The sequence below is a fragment of the Folsomia candida genome, unplaced genomic scaffold (assembly GCF_002217175.1).
Source record: "Folsomia candida strain VU population unplaced genomic scaffold, ASM221717v1 Fcan01_Sc005, whole genome shotgun sequence".
In the NCBI taxonomy this organism is placed as follows: Eukaryota; Metazoa; Arthropoda; class Collembola; order Entomobryomorpha; family Isotomidae; genus Folsomia; species Folsomia candida.
Genome location: NW_019091197.1, coordinates 10,252,924 through 10,277,042, shown reverse-complemented (window position 1 = coordinate 10,277,042; position 24,119 = coordinate 10,252,924). Strand labels below are relative to the sequence as shown.

General features: G+C 39.6%; 1 protein-coding gene across 2 annotated transcripts; it reads right to left on the bottom strand.

Annotated features, from left to right (window-relative positions):
• Positions 1–473: 473 nt before the first annotated feature.
• LOC118435800 lies at positions 474–4,597 on the bottom strand. 2 transcript variants are annotated; one of them, XM_035852227.1, is made up of 6 exons: positions 3,996–4,597; positions 3,672–3,926; positions 3,366–3,542; positions 3,090–3,274; positions 2,848–3,013; positions 474–2,773 (listed from the first exon to the last, which is right to left on the bottom strand). In XM_035852227.1, exons 1-6 carry the CDS (start codon positions 4,222–4,224, stop codon positions 2,637–2,639), a joined length of 1,149 nt encoding a protein of 382 aa, XP_035708120.1. In that variant the 5' UTR covers positions 4,225–4,597; the 3' UTR covers positions 474–2,636. The 2 variants fall into 2 exon arrangements, with proteins under 2 accessions (XP_035708120.1, XP_035708119.1); XM_035852226.1 differs by having other exon boundaries at positions 3,672–4,597.
• Between the last annotated feature and the right edge of the window lie 19,522 nt (positions 4,598–24,119).

The window sequence follows — 24,119 nt, the reverse complement described above, 5'->3', positions numbered from 1 at the left end:
ATTGCACAGCAAAATATTTTCGAGTCGCTAGTTTCTCTTAAATGAAACTGTAACTTAAAATATTTAAAATTACTTAATTGAAATTTATGTATGTGTAATTTATAAATTTGTTTAATTATATAAATTTTTGGATTCAAATTTAATCAAGATTTTTATTTTTAGGATATCATATCTCATAGTTTGGCAGCCTTGCTTCTAGCAGCGGCCGGAGTTTTGATTGTAGTTGCCGCCACCGACATAAAGTCCTATCTAACACCAAGCAGCTGGATTCGGCTTCCACGACTTACGTATAATATGTCCAGAAAGTAACTTCACAGTTTTAAAATTCGTATAATATTAAAAGTACTCGGCACAAGCCAAAACGCAAAATTTATCCATGATCCCTAAGACTTTTGCCAGTTAGTAATGCCTCTCATTGTTTGTCTGACCCTTTTGTATCCGATTGAGCGAATTATTTTGAAATTACCCGATTTGCCAAACTAGCAGGGCCGCAGTAGGCGCAGCTGCGGCCAAAATGGGTCGGCAAACTGCAGGAAATGTCCGAATGGCCATAGGTGGCTTGGCGGTGGCGATCGCGTACGGGCCAACTTCGTATTCCAGTTGGCACGCCAACTTGATACCGGCTTGCCACCGGTGGCAAGACCATGGCTCAGACCTGCGGAAATGCTTATACCCATCCAAATGCCACCAGTAATTGCACATATTATTTACTTTTTCATTTGTTATTTATTTTAAAGTATGAAGAAGTGGTAAACACAAGTACATATTTTTATAAGGTAAAAGTAAACATTTATACATAACTTCACTGTAATTAACAATCCTCACATTAGTCGTAATTTTAGCTAGAAATATATTTACGGTTAAGCTATTGAATGGATATTCCGGAAATTTATCAAGTTTTATAACCTCGTAAAACTCTGAATATTTTATGGATAGGTTAATATATTTTAATATTACATAAGTACCATCTCCTAAGTAGAAACAATTATCATATTTACTATTAGAAAACTGTTGCGTACTAGATTTCATAATTTTTGTCGCAAAATCAATTGCCTCAATTTCTTGTAAGCGTTTCGCTACTTGATTCAGGTGATAATTTTTAGCATGCAGCATGCTTTTTAGTTTCTGCATATAGCTTTCGAAAGGAAATGCGCTGACCCTGGACAAATTACCAAAATTCAATGCATCATCACAAATGTGTATAATTGAATGCACATTATATATCATAAATTCTGGACCGTAAATTAATTCAACTTCTTTTACGAATTGTATGAGCAACGACCTGGCTACATCATTCCACGATTTTATACTTGCATTAGGAGATAATAATATTGACATCGCTGCTTGTAATTTTAGAAAATTTTTAAACTTATTTAGTGGAAGTGTCTCGCCTAATACTGCTATTCCAGAGTACAGCAAAAAAAGTCTAAATTCAGTGGCCTTGAAATGATTTAGTTCGTCGAGCCCACGAGGTTTGCGTTGAAAATCACGGGATACAAAAGGTCTAAGTCGAATTAAATTTCTAGATAAAATTAAAACTTGTTGTGAACTAAGTCGGTGCGGCAATTTACCTTTCACCCAAATGTTCAATAATTTTTTAGTTACTCCTAGAAAAACTAAATGCATATGGTCAAGTACTATTTGTGACACCAGGCCTAAATTTAATCTCAGCAATTCACTGTCGTATGTGTGATGATCTGCATCCGTTTTTTTAATAAATTTATCATCCGTTCTCTGTGGACATACTGTCTCTCTTAAAATTACTCTTCCAAGCCATTCACCTTCCTGTTCGCATCTTTCACACGAGTTGTAGCTATTATGCTGTTTGCACCCTTTTATAAAACTTCTAGCTGGTGCATCAGCTATTATACAAGATATTTTAAATGCAAATTGTAAGTCTTTAAATAAAATACCAGTCCTTTCTAATTCTAATGCTTCGTCAACAAATTGTTTAAGAAATAAAGTATCTTTTGGCTTTGACATGCCGCAAAATAATCCAATAATAAATGGACTTGAATCTACAGCTTGGTCCAGCATACCAAGAATTGGCCAAAACGACTTAGTATTACTTTGAGAAATCGGTACCCCGTCAATACCAACTGATATTGAAATAATTTTCGAAATAGACTCATGCTGCCATTTTTTAATAATTGGAAAATTGCAATCCGATAATTTTAGTTTTAGCCGTCTTTCCACACCTTTTTTTATACCGAAATAAACTAGTTCACCTCCACCTAGCTTTTCTATAACTATCTGTCGTGGCGTTTTCATTAATGTTCTAGGATCGAGAGGAAGAATATTGTTAATATGTGGATTTATAATGGTTATCAGTTCTCGGAGACACATATGTGTAACATTATGTGCTGTAGCCCACAGACGAAGACTATCTGGCAAAAGTAAAGGAAAATTGATATCTGACTCAACATTTACTTGACTGTTGTCTAATACAAAATCTGAGGGTTCAGCGCTACTTATTTCAGTTTCAACTATTTGAACATTCACTGGTGGCTCTACAATTTCTTCACTAAATAATAATGTCGGCACAGTATTTCCTATCGTCTTACTTCTAATAAATTGCAATATACGTGATGTTGCTTTTCTTCTGCGGCGTAATTCCGTTCTCGGGGTGACTGTATTCATCCTGTCAAATGACGTTGACGACGAGCTGCTCGACCCCCACCTCTGTCACCAGCGTTCTTCAACCAGTTTATTATTGCCTGCTTCACCTCGAAATCTGTTGCTTGGCTAAAGCCTTTATTTGACCGCACCGACTCTAGAAAATCGTTGCAGAACACTTAATCATTTTTAATTATAAGATGGTTTCGAGAATAAATTTTATTAACGTACTTGTGATTAATTTAGGTAATATTGAGTCCTTTATGCCACAAACCGCTTTTTGTCCTTGTCCAGTAAAGCTAACTACTGTTGCGAACTGGTTCGTAAATATTTCAGAAAGAATGCTTCCGGTTACTGCAGAAACATTTTCTCCTCCGTGTAGACTTAGATAATCGATCTGTCGTTAATAAATAGATTAGGTCATACCCAGCGTACGCATAATAAATAAAGTACGCATTAAAATTCTCTGGTACCATTAGGTCACTATTTTTATCAATACCAAGCCAGGTTATGAGGGAAGCTAAACCATCCTTGCTGGTTAAAGGCAGTAGCGGGGCTCCAGTCAATTTAATATTTTTTGCACACGTCGTCCCAAGATTAATGTGCTTCAACTTACTAGAAATTATTTCTAGCTTGGAAATCACCGCATCTTGAAATTCTAATAAAAAAGTTAGTTAATTCCATAGTATAAATATAATAGAAAGGAGAATACACACAATCGTATTTTATTCATACGAATATTATCATACTTCTATTTTCCTCTAGAAACTGTACGAACTGATTTTTAAACTCGACATCCTCTGCCTGGTGGGTTGCGGAAGTGTTTTGATCTCCTCCTCCTGGGTATATTTCTATTTGTCCATGAGGTGGTGCAAATAATGTGTTGTCATTAGCTGCACCTTCATAACCGCCCCTTTCCAAATCGGCTCTTATATAAACAGAAAAAAATATCATAACTTAAATTATTAATTATTTATAATACTAATTAAATGATTTAAATTAACATAAACTATGAACTGGCGACGTAAACTAGTGGTTACACCCTTCCGGTTTACCTGTTTCTCTAACTAATCCAAGGCAAAAAGTTGTCGGGTTGTCGTCCTCCAACGTGTTGGATTCGTCGCTAGAATCTTCGGCTACAGCAATTATTTTTTGAAGCTTGTTGCTATTGGAATTACACGGTGGCGGCTTTACTTTGTTTTGTATGCGTTTTCGGATTCGCCTAGAATCTGCCTCCTCAACGGAAGATGGCTCCAAGTTGGAAGTTTCTTCCGCCCTAATTGATGCTTCACGGGCGGTCAAATAATTGTCTAGAAAATAACATAGATAACAGCAAATAATTAGTTTTGCCATATACTTTTTTGCAACAAACTGCTTACCATACTCTTTCAAAACTCGACAAGAACAGACCAACCAATCCGAAGATGGGGGTTGATGATTGCAAACAAGTTTGGCTAGTTTTGCACCTCGAACTTTTGATGGTGGATATCTGCAGTTCTTCACTTGGGTCCCCCCATTTGCAATAAGTGGCGGAAGAATCCAAGATGACGATATAACGTCAATGGCGTTATCTTCGTCGGGAAATATAACTACTGCAAATTTAATCATGACAAAGTACGTTTAATGGAATAAAGACAAAATACTGATTTGATGGACAGAATGTTGACGGTGTGGAGGTTTTTAAGTTTCCTCTACTTTAAGTAAGAGTTGGGGCATTTTGGTATCTCATTCGAGTCGGGCCGTAGTTGGCAAGAATGTGGCCAGAAGCAAAATCTTAAATACCATTTAAAGCTTGCTATGGCCTGGGATGGGCCGTCGACGGCAAGTAGACAGATTAAGTCCGGCAAATACACTGGTTTGCCGAGTGAAAATGGCGGCGGGAAAGCGGTGGCAAGTACTCGGCTGGATGTCGGCAAAATCTGCGACTCTTTGCCGCCGGTGGCGACTACTTGCCAACTGTTTCAAGAGCCTTTGTGGCACACCGGGGAACTTTGACCCCATATTGTGAAAAAGTGTATTGGTATTCGCACGAGTTTTTTTGAGCTAAATAATCCTAATTTTTTAAACTATTTTTTGATACTTACCTGAACCGGGAGATCCGTGGAGCAAAGGAGATCTCAGCCACCAATGTTATCCTTATGAGATTCTTCAAATTTAGGACTGGCAGTAAAAAACTCGAATCCAGCCAGTGTGCAGCTTAGCGAATGCTTGCCCTCCTACAAACTTCCGTCCTCCAGTTTCGTGCAGCATCCAGGGAGACAAATCATAGGAAATCATGTATTGTGATTAACCTCGTCGTTAGCAAATAAAATTCGTTGAAAAACTGTTAGCGACTGTTTTATTTAGAATTGCAAAACTCAAAATTTACAAGGAGTCCAAAAAGGAGAAAATTCCACTTTTTTGGGTGGCCTTGACATAGAAAAAATTCAAAATTTAGGCTGATAAAGACCACTTTTTACCACGAATTATTCCGCATTTGGCCCTGGAGTTGATCCATTTTTCTATTTTTGCCATCTATTTTGGTTGTCAAGGGTAAATTTTAAATTACATTTATCTCTGTAATTGGTGAACAACGGAATATAAATCGTTACATACATGTGTGCAATTGGTACCCAAGAGGTAAGTACTTGTTGCGGCACCCTGTTGCGGTGATTCATCCATGAATCTCACTCTGCCGTGAGGTTGGCTGAGTATTCACTCTCCGCACTCATTACAACTATATCTCACACGTAACATGCTACACGACCCCCAAACTTATTTACTTATGAGCAGATCAGTAAATAAATGTGTGCGAATTGGAGCAAACTGATGCAAAATTTACCCCTCGCCCGTTCCATAGTAAGGAAGTAAATTAAATTGAGCTCTCTTCATGCCTAACTTTTCATCATTTTTGATAAAAAAATAACGTTGATGAGATGAAATTGGACTAATTGCTAATATTCCAAAGTGGTCAGTGTAAAAAAAAGTGTGGCAAGGTGTAGGTTTTTTTTGGCAAAAATCGTCATGCTGAAATCCAACATGTTTTTGTACCAGGGGGTCATCCCTTTGATTAAGTGGTATAGAAAATTGGAACTATTCGTCCTCACCTTGTTCCCCGGTTTGGTGGAGAAGTACGTGAAGCACCATTTCGCCAGGAGTGGGGTCGAATTCGACGGGAAGCGAGGGTGGGATATTGAGGTGAGTGTGAAATCATATGCGTAAATATTCATATGCGTAAATAATTGGGAAACAGTAATGGGGGTATTCATCATCGCATCGTAACATATTCTTGAAAAATATTTTGCTAATCAAATACTAGCCTTGGAGATGGGCAAGTTAGAAAATAATTTATCAAGCCAATTTTCAGAAACAAATTTTGCTAACTTGCGAACTTTGATTTTTTGCTAACGTTGCTAAGTCGGGATGAATACCCTCATTGTCTTAAATGTGATAGAATTGATACGATGGTCGGATACAACCAGTATTCGCTAAAAAGCAAAAAAGCATGGCATCCTGTAATGCTTTTTTGCTTTTTTGCTCTTGCTTGTTTGCTATTTTGCTGTTTTAGCAGTGGCCATCTAGCGGCGTAATGCACAACTACCATGTTGTAAGTTTCAATAAAGCAAAAAAGCAAACAAGCATCCGATTTTGATAAGCAAAAAGCCGTTTTTTTTCAGCAAAAAAACATTTTTTCAAAAAAGCGCTTTTTTGCTTGGTCGAACACTGGGTACAACAAATCAGGAAAACATTATTGTGAGTGGAGACAAAGCTGACGGTTTAGTTGTCACGGGTATCTAGGTGAAGGACAAGTCACTCTACCCCCGCATAGTGAACCATGGTCCGCTTGGTCTTGGCGAAGGGTGCATGGATGGCCAGTGGGAGTCTGACGATATCCCGCCGCTGGCCTATCATCTTTTTGAAGGGGACGCTGTAGCCGTCGCGAACTGGTTTCACCCCTGGAACAGATTTCTCAACTATATGGCCTGCTCCTATTTCAATCTCCAGAGTAAAGACAGGGCGTGGGAGGTTGGGGAGAACCATTACGATTTAGGTATGAAACTTAATCGGGGTATTCATCACGACTTGGTATATGTTTAAAAAATATTTTGCCAACTAAATACTAGCTTCGGAGATGCGTAATTTTGAAAATTATTTTCAACTTAAAAAAATTGCTAAAATTTGCTAGTTTTTCTAACGTTATTAACCTCTTGGGTGTGTAACGATTTATATTCCGTTGCGTACCAATTAGAGAAATTTGTGTAATTTGAAATTTACCCTTGACAACCAAAATAGATGGCAAAAATTGAAAAATGGATCAACTCCAGGGCCAAATGGGGAAAAATTCGTGGCAAAAAGTGGACTTTTTCAGCCTAAATTTTGAACTTTTTCTATATCAAGGCCACGCACAAAAGTGGAATTTTCTAGTTTTTGGACTTTTTGTCAGTTTTGAGATTTTCGATTCAAAAGTACATCGGTCACTAACAGTTTTTCATGTGATTTTACTCGGTAACGATGAGATTAACGATGACAAGCCGTAATGAATACCCTCATTATTGTTACCGTGTCTTTGTTAATTACCGACTATTGAAACAGGTGACGATCTCTTTGAATCCTTCATGGACGACTCGATGTCCTATACTTGCGGCTACTGGAAGAATGCAACGACCCTTGGCGAAGCCCAGTTCAACAAGATGGAGCTAATCGCGTCCAAATTGAACTTGAAGCCAGGGATGCGCGTCCTCGACATGGGGTGTGGCTGGGGCGGGTTGGCTTTCCACCTTGCCAAATACTACTCCGTCTCCGTCCTTGGAATCACAATCTCGATCGATCAAGTCGTCGCGGCGAGGAGGCGGTGTGCCGGCATGGCGGGAGTTGAGGTGAGGTTAATGGACTATCGCCACTTGGACGAGGCCGGAAATTTCGACCGGGTCATCTACGTCGGCATGCTGGAGCACGTGGGTACGTGAACAATCACAAAATTTTCTTCGCCACGGTCCACGCGTGTTTAAAGTCGGACTGAATCTTCCTCCTCCACACGATAGGAATTGACAGCCACCTCACCCCCTTCGTCCGAACCATGGCTGATCACCTACATTTTCCCCAATGGCTACGTCCCCTACCACGCGGAAATTACGAGGGGGATCGAACACCTCTTTGTGCTCGAGGACTGGCAAAATTTTGGGCATGATTACATAAAAACGTTGCAAGCCTGGTGGACTAATTTCGAAGGGAATTGGCCCACAATTAAGGACAAGTATGGCGAAAGGTTTTTCAGAATGTGGAAGTATTTCTTTCAATTTCATGAAGGCGCGTTCAGGTCGAGGAAAGGGCATGTGTGGCAGGTGGTGCTGAGTAAGGGGGGGATTAAGGGGGATTATTATGCGAGAAGGTAGACATGGGGATTTAGCAATGGCCGCGGAAGCGATGGATATTGTAGGAGGGGGAGGCGATTATTTAACATGGGGAGATTACGGGGAAATAAACAAACTGTCCCCACCCTTCCGAGGCCAGTGGTATTGGGTGCTAATAAAATGCATTTTAATTATCTTATCGATATCTGGAGTAACTGGCCGGATTGAGGACTGGCATGTTAAATAAATAGTGCATGAAGGGTGACATCAGGGTGTAAATTTTATGCGTGTGTGTACATACATTGTTCCACTGTACATAAATATTAAGTTTAGATTACAATCTTTGGATTAGGTGTTGTAACGAGTAGAGAATAAAAAAAACATTTCAATCACTCAAAAGCTTCAAAATAATGGTAAATATTTAACCACTTTTTGACCGTAATCAACCCTAAGCCCCGAATTTGACTTTTCAAAACTGATATAAATTCGAAAAAAATGAAACTTCCATATTTTTACGTGGAGTTGGTATAGAAAATATTCAAAAATTCGGCTGAAAAAATTCAACTTTTCACTATCGAGTTCTCCACCTTTCATAATCAAGTTTTTCATTTTTTACCAATTTTCTATTCTCATGTTACTTGCCAATGGAAAATTTCTCTAGATCATGTCATGTGTTTGGTCTAGAAAGGGACTTGGTTTAAATGATACGATATCTTGAATTTGGTCAGAAAGAGGTTAATTTATTTATGCTAGTATTTCACTCTAACGCAAATAAGAAAACGTATTTTATCGACATATACAATTGAACTTTCAGAGCAAGTCTGTATTGTGGCAAAATCCATAAAATTTCTCAGTGCCTTATATACTTGGAAGTGGGAAGTATTTTTGATATTTTTTACAAACTCACCATTTATCTGATACAATAAATCGAATCCGATTCACAATGAGAGGTGAAAGTGCTCGCACTCAGGATCAGAGTGGTTTGGCCTCGTGTGCAACACATAACCAGATTATTTTAATTCCCATGATACATAAGTGGCACATATTTCGACAACTTCAGCTTAATTCGTATCAGAATAAGCAAATATATTATTTAATGGTTCATCGTGTCAACAGGTGCACACGGGACGTGTTTAAAACATGCGTATTCAGCACCATACATCGGCATGGACGCGTCCATATGGACAAATAAGCGCCCATATAGGCGATGAAGGCAAAATTGTAGATATGGGCAAAAGAAAAAGTGGATGGACGCAGGACGATGGACGCAAAAAATAGTCGATGGACGCTATTTTGCCCAAGTGTGTTCAGCATGACTTGGCATGTTATCATGGCATCATATTTTTGAAAAATTAAACTAAATTCCATCCTTGGAGATGCACAACTTGGCAAAGGGTTTCTTAAGATAATTTGTGGAATTTTTTGTGCCAACTTGCGAACTTATATTTTTTTGCTAACGTCACCAAGTTGTGACGAATACAGGCAATATGAACGATTCCTGCAAATACAAATCTATGTTAAACATCTAAAAAACCTATTATGTGTTATAAGAGGTTTAATGGATAGAGATAAATTCCTCGAACTGTTAATCAGAATGCTCCGCTAATTGGCAAAGCTACTCGCGTTTCTCTCCAAATTTGATAACAATAGCGGTTTCGTGTGCAAAACAAATGACACGCGATTATCCCCGTGTGCAAAACATTCCAGGTTAATTGAGATTTAAAGTGGGGCTGATTAAAGTCTGACGGTTATCGATCACCGTCAGCACGAAACAATTGGGTAAAATTATTTATAAACCCAGCTTCACTATAAAATCGGTCGCTTTGCGAAAAATCTTGTCAGTTAATTTCGCAACGGAAAACTATCCAGAGCAACTTTAAAATGGTTGAGTCACCTGCAGCACGTCTCGTACTACATCTTCTCCTCTGCATAATTGCAGGTATACTTAAAATAATTTGGAGACAAATATTGTTACCTCGATCACATATTACCTACCAGGCCTGAGACAAGCGACGCTACCGGAACGAAGACGAAATTGTATCCGTGTAATAAGAAAGTTGTGTCGGGATAGTTTATTACTGTACGTTAGTAAATTTATTATCGTACAGTAGTAAACTATCACTATCCCGATACAACTTTGTTATTACACGGATACACTTTCGTCTTAGTGCCGGTAGGGTCGCTTGTCTCCGGCCTGGTAGGTAATATGTGATCGAGGTAACAATATTTGTCGCCAAATAACCTAAACTTAACCAAACCCCAAAATATCGAGAAAACTAAGAAATTAAATTTATCAAGTGAAGCTAGATTGTTACCACTCCGTATAAATTTGTAAGTGGCTTTATATTTCTATAATTCATATTTTCCCCAGATGTTAACGGGCAGGTCGACCCATGGGACCAGGTCCCCATCATCCTGGCGAGAATCAGTGAGCCGACATTTCCCGACGTCACTTTCAACATACTTGACTATGGAGCGTCGCCCTCCCCCAATGCGGACGATGTGGAGGCCCCCTTCAGCGTGGTTGACGCTAACACGAACGCCTTCAGAAATGCGATCGGACTCGCCAACATATTCGGGGGTGGGGTTGTCCTGGTCCCTAATGGAACTTTTGTTACGGGTAATTCAGCGAACAAGGAATGACGCCTAGGTGCCTATCGAGTTGAGGGTTCAAACCTATGTCAAAATGAGCACAATATAGGACTTATGCAGTTAACTAGCGGAATTTCCGTATGAAAATCACTTTTCGTCATTTGGTGACGATATTTGTGGCTAGCGTGTGATGATAGTTGCGGGTTAGCCTGGAGAGGCAGAAGAGCTCGTTGGCCCTCTTCTCGCTCACTTAACTCCAGTCTTATCCAACCACAACTATCGCCACATGCTCGCTACAATTATCGTCACCAATTGACGAAAAGTGATTTTTGCACGAAAATTCCGCTAGTTCACTGCATAAGTCCTAGATTGTGTTAATTTTGTTAATAAGTGGGAACCCTCAACTCGATAGGCACCTGAGGGTCATTCCTTGTAAGTTACAAATTTGTTACCCCATGTAACCGTTACTATGACAACCTTGTTACTCCCAGGCCCCATCACGATACGTTCCAATGTCAACGTTCATCTGGCCACGCGAGAGTCGATTGTTCGCTTCACCCGAAACACGACGGCGTACCCGCTCGTGTTTACGCGATGGGAAGGTATCGAGCTTATCAACTACTCCCCCTTCGTATACGCCTTCGAGGAGGAGAACATTGCTTTAACAGGGGTCGGTTTGTTGGACGGAAATTGTGACTGTGAGCACTGGTATGTTTACCTTGTTAACCTCTTAATGACGTAGTACACACATGTGTATAGTATTTTACTTTCCCTTGGGGACGAAATACAGAAATACGTCAAATGTAAAATTTGCCATTGACAACAAAAATAGATGGCAAAAAATTGAAAAATGGATCAACTCCAGTGCCAAATGGGGAAAAATTCGTGGTAAAAAGTGAACTTTTTCATCCCGAATTTTGAACTTTTTCTAAAACAAAGGTACGCACAAAAGTCGAATTTTCTCCTTTTTGGACATTTTGTCAATTTTGAGATTTGCAATTCCAAAATAAATCAGTCGCTAACGGTTTTTCAACTAATTTTATTTAGTAACAAAGAGGTTAATATATAGAATAATTTGTAAGTTGACCTACAACCTCATACTTTGTCCCAGGTGGCCATGGAAGGGCACATGGTACGCCCAATGTTGGGAAACCACCCCAATAAATCAGACCATCGATCGTGACGCCCTCTTCCAAATGGCAGAAGACAACATTCCCGTGGTTGACCGCGTCTTCGGCGAAGGTCACTACCTCCGCCCCCAGTTCATCCAGCCATACCGCTCCAAAAACGTACTCATCCAAGGCATCACTATAACCAACTCGCCCATGTGGATCGTCCACCCTGTCCTCTGTGACAACGTGGTCGTTCGTGACGTCAACATTACGAGCCTTGGACCAAACTCGGACGGCGTGGATCCCGAGTCTTGCAAAGACGTGTGGATCTACAACGTCACCTTCAACAATGGCGACGACGACATTGCGATCAAGTCGGGACGAAATGCGGACGGTAGGCGGGTCAATGTCTCCAGTGAGAATATCGTTATTCAGGACTGTTCCATGGAAGAGGGTCATGGCGGGGTGACGTTAGGATCTTGCATCAGTGGCGGGGTCAAAAACGTTTTTGCGGAGAGGATCTACCTTTCCAGCGATATGTTGGACACGGCCATCCGCGTGAAGAACAATGCCCTGAGAGGCGGTCTGCTGGAGGGATTCTATTTGCGGGACATTACCGTGGGGCGGGTAGGCAGGCAGGTGATTGAGGTCGACTTTTTCTACGAGGAGGGTCCCAACGCGGGATTTGTTCCGGTCATTAAAGATTTTGTGATACAAAATTTGACCTTGTTGGAATTCGCGCCTTATTCCTGCTACATGCGGGGTTACGAGGGACATCCAAATGCTAGTTTTGTGGGGCTAAGGTTGGAAAATGCGACGTTTAATGGAGTCTTGAATGATCCGCATTACGTCGTAGAAAATGTGGATGACGTCGTGATCGAAAATGTTGTGGTTAATGGAGCTGTTTGGGAATGGGAAGGAAAAATTGGACAATAAAGATGAAAGTTATTACTTTTTAAAGTGGTTATTTAAAATTCGGTGTTAATTTATTTTATAACTTGTTCTTCATATCGGGCTTGTGAAACGTATTAAAATTTATAAAAGAAATAAGTTTTACATATAAAATGTAAATATCAATTATTGATTTCCATAACTGAAAGATTAGAGCGCAAGGTAATGTATTGAAATGGATAAAGTAAGACATGTACATTTTCACATTAAAGTTCGCTACTTGCATAATTTCGATGTATACTTGTATCATCAATTTATTACTAGGACTAGACATCAGTTCGGCAAATTTTACCTTGTAGAATTTACTTCCATATGTAAATTTGCATTTGCATCGTTGCCCCAAAAATTCTAAATTATGAGAGTTAAGTCGGACAGGTGAGTTTACTTTTAGGGCTGTGCTTACTGTTTCTGTTGAATGAAGCACTAAAAACTGGGGAATATAGGCGATTATTACACACTAGCCGATTCAGTGGTGCTAGTGGCACCACATAACGGCCTCGAAAAGACACAATCGTCATGACCAAACACACAGGGCATCGCCAAGTCAAATTTTACAGGGGCATACCCTCATGCCGTCGCCACCTTAATGTCTACACGGTCACACCTCCTGATGGTCGCCAATCTAATGTCGAAACAGGAACACTTGCAGCCTTTAAATGGCCGAGAAGGTAGCCGCCAAATTAGCCGGTGAGCTATCCTGGCCGTCAGGCTCTCGTCCACCCTTCTCGTCTACCACCATTATTTAACCTGGCCGAGATGGAAGACGCGATGCCCCCCAGCATCTCCTCTACATTCACGGTTAGGTTAGGTTAGGCTATTGAGCGTTCCGCCGGACAGACATACATACAGACAGAAAGAGACTGGACAAATCTTATATAGTATTACACGTATTTATGTTGCATCAGGCAAGGAATAACATTCGTGGAAATGGTAATACAAACATGATCCACCTTTTTGGTGGGGTTAGGTTCGAGACATGGGCGAGACAAAGCCCATAATAAGTATGTCACTTTAATAAATGTCATCTTGGTCGCTCATGGCAACTGGGTTGTGTAAATACCTGTCATGATAGAGTGTCGCCTTATTTCTCGTACTTTGACTATCTATAGCAGATATATTTTTCACAAGTGGACTGGTTCATTTGCTATTTGACTAAAATTATGGGAAGAGTTTTCAAACCATATTTAATATTCCACATCCGAGTAGCAACCTTCATGTGGTCGTCCCCATTCCGTTGGAATTCTAAAAGTTGTCAACTTCAACGTGTCCAAGGATGGAAAAGGGTGGAAATTTCTCGCTGCCAGCTTGTCATCTTTACCACGTACGTGCTGGGAATGATTCGATGGATTGTTGGGGGTGAGGGATCTGCCGACTTGAAACTTCAATGCATGGCAATCATGCCAATATTTGGGATAGCGTGTCTTCTTTCCTGGCTCTGGGAGGCGGAAATAGGTCCAGTGCAGCTTTTCAATTCGATTGGCAATATGGAGGAGGGATTCGTGAATGGAGGTAATTAGTTGATAGTAGCCTTTCCATGCAAATATTTTTCAAAATCGCATATTGTCGCACTAATTCTAAATAGAGCTAAGTGCGCTTAATGTTTAATTTTAAAAAAGAGCTAAGTGCACTTGCAAAACTAAAAAAAGCTAAGTTCATTTACAAAATTAAAAACGAGCTAAATGCAGTTATAAAAGTGATAATAGTGTTAAGTGTAGTTAATAAAAGTGATAAGTGCAATTTAAAAACTGACAAAAACGCCATTCCGAATACGTTTGAAAGTGTGACCCTGAAAGTGGCTCAGAATCTTGTAGCATCGAAGGGTCGACTCTGTCAAGCAGTGATATCTGCTAAGGGAGGCCTAACTCATTACTAAGTTACTTTAAGTTTTCAGTTTTTTTGAAATTGACTCAGAAATTTGAATTTCAATAAAAATGACGGACAATTGTTGAGAGTTGCATTTTGAGGGCGGGCGGCAGAATATCTTTTTAACCCACATAGAACATTTCTTCGAAAGCTCCTGGTATGATCTTACCAATTAGTTGGTCTACTAATTTCAATAAAGATTATTAAAATAGGTAATTTAATTCCAGAGAAATATGGATTTCAACGAACGATATAAAAAAAGACGGACAATTCCTGTGGTCAGTGTATATTTGATATCCAATTAATGAACTAAATAAGCTCTAATTTTACAACCGGCAGGATTTGCATTAGTTTATATCATATTTCTCGATGGTTTAAGTTTTTATTTATTTCTAGAAGCTTAATTCTGAGAAGGCAGGCTAAATATTTTTTCCTCCAACGTAAACTTCTAACATGTTAATGTTCCAGCCAACCTTAATTTATGAAGTAAAAATACCTTAGTATTATAATAGACTGGATTTGCATCACCTTTATCGTACAGTACGATAAAAATGATGCAAATGCTGAGTTGAGGAAGTACGATTCGTACTTCCTAAATTGTCTAAATTTCACTTTATATATTTTCAAATAAATTTCGCATCTACTATCTAGAAATCCATTTCCAGCCGCAGCCAGATTTCAGATCCCAATTTGCTTTGTAATTAAGGAAATTTTAATCAATAACTACGTTTAGCTTGCAAGTTGCACAACGGCCGGATTGGAAGTAGTAATAAACAGGTTTCATAGAAATGACAAGCTGTGGTTTTGATCGGATTATGCAACTTGTCATTACGCAAGGAAAGTTACCGAGTACCTCAAATAGAAAAACATCAATTTTGTACCTACCCTTGCCAAATGTACCTTAACCTCGTCCGACTTAAACAATTCAGGTACTCGCCCATTCAACATGCACTCTAGGAAACTGGGTGATAGCCGATATCATGTTCATCCCCATATGACCTTGTACCGCCCGTGGTGATAAGCATCCTAACCTTTTTGGTGGCATTATACTACTTTGGTGACACCACTAGGTTATAAGCTATCACCGACTTGTTCCCTAAATAAGATTCGTTTATTTTTGCATACCTGCTGTGGATTGTAAATAAGTCAAACCGTTGTTTTAAATATTTGCTTGAACTTGACTTTAATGAAGAAAAAAGTCATCAAAATTATGCAAACATAATTCTAGTCAAGTTGTGTAATCTGTTATTCAAGCGTCAACAGGTTTGAGTTCTTTACAAACTGGTTTTCAAACCATGACACGACATTGCAAAAATCAAATTTCATGGTTAAAATGCTGTCCTTTCCTGAGTTTTGGCATGCTATAAAATTGAAAGTTATATAAATTAGTATTTTATTTACTACTACCTAACTGAAAATTAAGTAGTAGAAGGTACATAAATGTATATAAATAAACTCTACTCCATTAGCTCTAACAAAACTATAATCAAACTCGCGAACAACGGGGTTGGAAATCCAGTTTTCAATTACAATAGCAAAAGTTATCATAATTGTGAATATATTTGGCTTAATTTTAATGACGGTAAATTGTCGGTGTAAAATTCATGGTAAAACAGACGGAATAAATTCTTACGCAGCATTTCTACTAATCGTCAGTGTTTATTTTTGGACGTAAAACGGTTTGGGGATTGTTAAATTTTAACCACCCCCAAATCGTTTTAACCGTTAAAACAACCACTTCTTCCAGTGGAGAAAAGTGGTTTTGTCCACTTTTGGACGGACAAAAGTGGATAAAACCGGTACAATTTTGTGGCATTTTGACCGCCGTCCTGGCCAATTTAGTTTTACCCAGTCGAAACACGGTTTCTACTGGTAAAAAATAGCTGCATAAAATTAGTGCATAAAGGTATTAAATCACGTTAAAAAGCACCAACCAGGAGTCAGGAAAAATGCAAAAAATGCGCAGAAATATTAAAATTTAGATCAGCCGATTTGTATAAATGATAATCAACATACAGATCTTAAGAAGCCTGGTGACAGGCAATCACCGGGTTGCTACTATGTTTATATGACTCTACAGGAATCGTGATAAACTGTTACCTCATAGTGGCAGTTTGTCACCGGGTAGTGATATCTGTCTCCGTTTTGGAAACACGCTATTACCTCTTGGAGACAAACAAGCACCATGATGGCAGGATGCCACCGGTCCAGTAGAATCATATACAGTCACCGCCACACATCGGCATAGACGTGCGTCCATGTGGACGATATTGCGTCCATGTGGCCGAAGGACGCAGAAAATGGACGATGGGCGATACACGATGGACGCAAGTAAATGTCGATGGACGATGGACGATGGACGATGAACACAAGAAAAGTCAATGGACTGTAACATGACTGCATTCCAAATTTGCAAAAAGATCGCGTTGGTGGGAGCCGAACTCCCAACCTCTTTCCATCTAGACTTAGAGAGTGTCCCCACGGACATCCCAACGAGTCTTCATATCAAATTGCAATACAGTCTGTTGTAAGTTCGTTATTAAATTGACTTACACGATCGGAACTCACTCAAAGAACATGCATATGAAGCTACTATCCCATCATTAGGGTATAGCGCACATATGAACATGTCACAGGACGATAGACGATGGACGATGGACGCAAAAAGTCGATGCGCCCTGTATGGACGCGCGTCCCTATGGACTATATTGTGTCGATATGGACGATGGAAGCAAGAAAAAGTCGATGGACGATGGGCGTAAGAAAAAGTCGATGGACAATGGACGCAGTTTTGCCGAGGTGTGGTCACCGCGCGGCATGGTAAGAAGTAGGTAGAAACCAACATAGACTATCAATTTAATTGCTCCACATGTAGTGATCCTGCCAATGTGCTTCTTTCCTTCTTTAACCAGGCATTCAGACACGAACAATGTTAAATAAATTTTCTCATTCTAATTACATACACTAGGAATCTAGGTAGGTAATCCGACAACCTTTTCCAATTCAAGTCGAGCAGGACAAATCTATATTATAAGCTGGAAATCTCTGTTGGCAACGGAAGTGAAAGTAATTTTCCGAAACGGAAGTGAAAGTAAAGAAAGTAAAGTTTCAAATGGCGCGAAAATTCAAAATAAATTAAATTTACAATATTAAAGTCGAAGTCAACTCAGACCAGTTACATGTTTTGTTTCTACCAAACAAACAATTAAATTAACAATATTAAAGTCGACGTCAACTCAGACCAGTTACATGTTTTGTTTCTACCAAATACTACTATTACTAGCACTACCAAGGTATCAAACTCGGGGTGTTAATCGGGGTGTAATATAGATACCGGCAACAAGCCCTCGCAAAATGTAGACGACAAAAACAACAAAAACAACTGGTGGACCATCATCAGCGTCACCTTCTGCCATGTTGCTTATGAGCAGACGGCGGATATGTGTGTATTTCTAACTTTTTCATAAAAAGCCAAAGCGTACTAAAACTGCGTACACTAACGTTCCACATAATGCGGATTTCAAAAGTTCAAACATAGTTTTGCATATTTTACATATTTCATGTATATTTTCATACATATTTTGAGGTTTTTCATAAATATAAATACTTTCATACATATTTCGATGTTTTTTGAAAATATAAATATTTTAATACATACTTCGAGGTTTTGTTATATAAATATATTTAACTTCGTCCATGATTTAAGGTCATCTAACAATTATATTCGCACGATCATGGTGTTCAATTCATGCGAACGAGGGGCAAATCCAGTTTGCATCGCTTTATAAGTTTCCTATGCCAAAAAATTACTCGAAATGTAGCTAATGTCACAGTATGAGTCATTAAATGAGGATTAAAACTTAATTCCTTTATTATTCGCTTATAAAAGCGCCAAAATTTGAATCTTCACGAAGATAAAACTTAAAGATAGTAGGAAGTTTAAACTGAAAAACATTTTTATGTGCATATTTGGGACTTTTTTAAGTACATATTATATACATATTTTGAGGAATTTAAGTAAATACATATCCGCCCTATGCTTATGAGCACGCACAGCGCAGCACAGCACAGCACACACACACACGACAAGTGGTGGTGGTGGACCACCATCACAATCACCTTTTACCATGTAGCTTATGAGCACGCACAGCACAGGACAGCACAGCACACACACGACAAGTGGTGGTGGTGGACCACCATCAGAATCACCTTTTACCATGTTGCTTATGAGCACGCACAGCACAGCACAGCACAGCACACACACGACAAGTGGTGGTGGTGGACCACCATCAGAATCACCTTTTACCATGTTGCTTATGAGCACGCACAGCACAGCACAGCACACACACGACAAATGGAGGACCGTCATCATAGTGACCATTGACCATTGGCCGTATCAATTCTGACTGATTTTGAATGCCGAGCATAAATTTGATACTCAATTTGATCTACGACGCCCCGGTGACCGTGTGGGTGTGGCTGAAGGTCACACGTGTCGAATACACGTCCGGCGTATCAATTCTGACTGATTTTGAATGCCGAGCATGAATTTGATACTCAATTTGACCTACGACGCCCCGGTGACCGTGTGGGTGTGGCTGAAGGTCACACGTGTCGAATACAAGTCCGGCGTATCAATTCTGACTGATTTTGAATGCCGAGCATGAATTTGATACTCAATTTGATCTACGACGCCCCGGTGACCGTGTGGGTGTGGCGGAAGGTCACACGTGTCGAATACACGTCCGGCGTATCAATTCTGACTGATTTTGAATGCCGAGCATGAATTTGATACTCAATTTGATCTACGACGCCCCGGTGACCGTGTGGGTGTGGCGGAAGGTCACACGTGTCGAATACACGTCGGGCGTATCAATTCTGACTGATTTTGAATGCTGAACACGAATTTGATATGCCAGTATACCTTCGACACCCCTGTGACGTGTGGGCGAGGCCTATGATGAAAAATGTCTTAAAAGTCCCATAAGATTAGTTTGTAATCATGTCTAGCTGTTCTTAAATTATTTTCCACTTTCACGTTCGTTACGAATTTCTTTGACTTACGTCTACAACAGAGAGTTTCAGCTAATGAGGCAATGAAATATTTAAATAAGTCCCGCCTGGCGGGAGACAGGCTTATACGCTAGTATGTAATATTAGGCCAGGTTTGGTAAAAATATTGATTGGAGCTTTAATTACTTTAAGATACTTTCCAAATATTTGGCACGACACGTCTTCTGTCTCAAGCCAGCGCCGTCACTGTTGACACTTGGAAATCCTTTGGTTAGGCAAACAGAGGCCCAAAGCAGCGGGTTAGATTAGACAGGAGTCCGTTATATGTAAGGCTTCAAGTGTTTGGAAAGCTTGACCCGCCCACATTCCGTCTGGGTCTACTATTTCAATATGCGTATATATTTACCAGTGCTCATGTACTCAGATCATGCAAAACCGCATGACTTCTAAGACTTAGCGTAGGCCTTCCTATTTCAGCTGGGCTTTCAAGTGATCCTCCAAATTGTGTATCATTGCCCAGCACGAAAAGCATTGAGTCACGTACAATTTTGTCATTCTGAATAATTATATAAACTAGCAAGCTGACAACACGAAACCAGATTGGACAAATATGTAATATTAGGTGATGTTTGGTAAAAATATTAACTTCAACTTTAATCACTTTAAGGCGTTTTCCAAACAAACCTCTCTGTATTTGGTCTCAAGCTGCCGTCATTACAACTGACAATTATAAATCCTTTATGACGTATCCAGAAAACAAATTTCCGCAAAATATCATGTCCATCATACTTCATTTAACTTTTTTTACTTTTCCTTCTTCCACACATTACAAGAGCAACTAATACAGTGCCAGCCATGACCAGAATTGGACAATGGTTCCAATCCAGCACAATTGATCTCGTCGCTTCACAGAAGTTCCTAAATTCAGCAGACTTTCACACCTGTCACAGTACTTTCCAAACTCTCCATTTTTGCTAGATGTCATCCCACTCGGTCGACTACCCTGTCCTAAACCTTACCCTCTATTTCGACTCAGGAAACAATGGCTCACTGTACTTATCCTGGATTCTTCTCCAAACTCACCAAGTGCTACTAGTTGGAAACTTACTTGCCTACCTTTGCAATACTCTAACCCAGAATATTTTCTTTTCTATCTTAACCAGCCATACCCGAATCCTACTGCGCTAGGTTTTGTTCCCTTAATGCTAAAAATTTTGATCGCCCATCCATCTTCTCCCACTCTCTCAACAATTTGCATTCCATCTAACTCTCAACTGACTCTCGACGTGTCGACCTTATTCGAGTTTGACATGGTGTGGAACTCTTGCAATGGAAATCTTCAAAATCGGCCCGTAGTGGTTCAAAAATTTAATAGACTATTGCAGCCTAAACGTAGTGACAGTTGTGGCCACGAATCCTACTTCGTTTCCCACTGTAACGTCTTGACGATCGCGGAGCGACGAAATTTTACATTTGCCTCCACCCGGTTTGATAAGCATGTTCACCTATTCCGTATCAGCGAAGATTTTGAAGTTGGCCATTTAAGGGCAATTCTTGTAGACGTTCCGTTCCATAAGAGGGAATATTATCCCGGGACTAAAATTCCATACAACTTTTATATCATTATACCTAAACCAAAGTCGCTTAAAGGGTTTCAAGCTCTAATAGAGCCATTTTCAATTGATACTTGGACTGCCGTCTTGCTCACTTGCATGGTACTGGGTTTACTCCTGCATGGAGCGGAGTACACACAAGTTAACGGTCTTCTGAATGTCAAATCACTCCTTCAAGAGTTTTGGTTTGTCTACTCCGTCCTAGTATTGCAAAGCAGTTCGCGAATTGCCACCCTCGCGGCCAAATTGGGGGTTAAAGCGATATGGGCAGTAGGATGCTTCATGCTGTGTGCGATTATTATGACATCACTGTATCAGGGCGAACTAGCGACGACGATGACCACGGTGATGTTCCCATTTATTCCACGTACTTTAGAAGATGTTGCCAACTCTGACCTTCTAATCATTACTTCACAAAAGAGAGATGGCCTAAGTAGGCTTTCTTCTCAAATTGAGGTCGCAAAATCCAGAGAAATTTATGGGAGGAGGGTTTCAAATAATTTGGAAAAAATTATGAAACGAATATTTCTAGTCAATGAACAAGGGTACCACGCAGGAATTAAAGTAATTCGAACAGGCGAACTTCTTCGGTTTGGCGATGGGAACCAATTCATTATTAAGGGTCAAAGTTTTGCCATCATGGATGACGAGTCAGAAACCAGACCCTTGATTGCCGGAATAATTTTGTCGCCAGATTTTGTTGTTTACAAGGGGAGAGAAAACCTACCATTTAGGAATGACGTGATGTGGTTTTGGTCGTGGAATTTTTTCTCTAAAATTTACAAAAGATCCTGGCATGGGATGGTGGAAGGTGGGTTGTGGCAACGGTTTTCTTTTCTTTTTATTCTTCGCGTAGCCCGCCATCGGGCAAGGGAAATTGGGAAGTATGGAAGAGAACATTTGCTCAGAGTTTTGTTTAAGGACAATAAGAACAAGGAAGGCGAAAATTTCTCCAAAATCAATCAAGAATCCATTCTGCCTTGTTATTATTTATTCCTAGCACTACTCGCACTCGCAATAGTGACGCTTTTGGCGGAACTCAGAGAAAAATTAAGACATCGTGTCAGACATATTCATTTACGCAAACCAACGCGCAAACGGAAATGAAATTTCATTTGCAAATTTTATAAGCAGAATTATTTCTACATCCACTCCTGGTTATTGATGTATGTAGCCCTTAGGATTTGATTTATTACTGTCTAATATAACTTGTAAATAATTCGCTTAGTTATAACAATCATGATTTCCATACATAGTGTGAAATTCGGTATTTGTCTTCTAAATGTATAAAAAATCTAATGTTGGTTACGGGTCGTAGAATGTTATTATTGTTATATATAGGGTGGTCAGGAAGTAAAGAACATTTTTGAAAATGCCTGTAAAACAACCAATAATGTAATTAATTCTAAATAATTTTCACAAATTATAAGTCAAGGATTCACCTATTTATTTTTTGCTTCGTAAGGTCCATAGACCCCCATCCTTCCTATCTGGCGAATTTTTTGTCGCGCGCTCCCCATAAGTGCTTTGCCACTCTTTTCGCTACCCTTTTTGAGATATTTGTCCAGATCTGTCGGAATCCTCTCAAATTTTTTGCTGGTTTTGTTCGTCTACTTTTTTCTTTCTTACATGAAGCCCAAAACTTCTCAATTGGTCTTGCCTGAGGGACGTTGGGAGCATTATCCTTTTTCTCAATAAAATCGATTTTTTTCAACCGCAGGTAGTCCAAAACAATTTTTAAATAATGACATGTTGCCATGTCCGGCCAGAAAAGAACATTACGATTATTGATAAAGGGTATCAGGATCTTCTTTACACAATCATTCAGATACCTCTCCGAGGTCATGGTGGCAGTGGTCACGAACGGCTTTGAGACATTCCCCAAAGAGTCCAAAGCTTGCCACACCAAGTACTTCCTGGGAAATTTTGACTTTGGCTTGTACTTAATTGAATCTTGACCTGTTTTCTAATTAGTGCATGAGTAGTACTTTATTCCAGGCCCTTCATTTTAATCCATCGGACAGTAGGTTTCGTTATCCATGACCATAATTACGGGCGTGTTTTGCGCGACTCTTTTTCAGCAATCTTCCCACAATTCGTCTTGGCTCTTTTTTCATGACCTTGGTTGTACTTTAGTGCAGATATTACCTTATAAGATTTGATTCCCAACTTCTTGGCTTTGATGTCATGCAAAGTTGATTTAGCAATTTTCAATTTGTTACTCAAATTTCGCTCAGATACTCCAGGGTCTTTTTTGAATTCCTTCTGAACTCTACATATCACTTTGGGGGTCATCACAAGAGCAGGGCGGCCATTTGATTTTTTATTTTTAGCACTCCCCTCTTCGTCATACATATCTACAACTCGGAAAATTGTCCCCGGATAATTTTTTTCACTTTTGAAGTGGTCATAAACCTTTTTCCGCACGCGCCCGCACACATTTTCGTAGTAGTGGCAAATTATTTTTGCGAGTTGTTCTGAGTTTTGTGTTCTCATTTTTGAACGGTTTAAGACATCGGATTTTTGTTTTCTGATGTTGATTGTCAATCGTATGGACTACAAAGCCACCGCGCTCCTGCTCAATGTAATTTTTTTTGCATGTAAACAAATTCATTTTCAAAATGTTTCTTTACTTCCTGACCAGACCCTATACGTATTTGCGTGCATCACGTGCTCGTTACCTTATATATTAGCCCAGTCTCGGTCTATATATAACGCTGTAAACTGGGGGCCAAACACGATGTAGGGTTAGGTAAATACCTAGAATATTGGATATTATATATCCTGGATATAGCCAAGTCTCTGTTTGTCTGCCTCTAACTCTGTAACCCAAATCTCTGCTATGCTGTGTCGTAGCATTGAAGGATACCCCCAGGAGCCATACAGAAATGATGTAGGGTTAGGTTAGGAAATCTTATGTTGGGTATTATATATTGAAGATTGGATATTGGGTATTCGAGATTGGGGATTTCGAGATTGGAGACTGGAGATATTCGAGATTGGAAATTGGAGATTGGATATATTCGGGA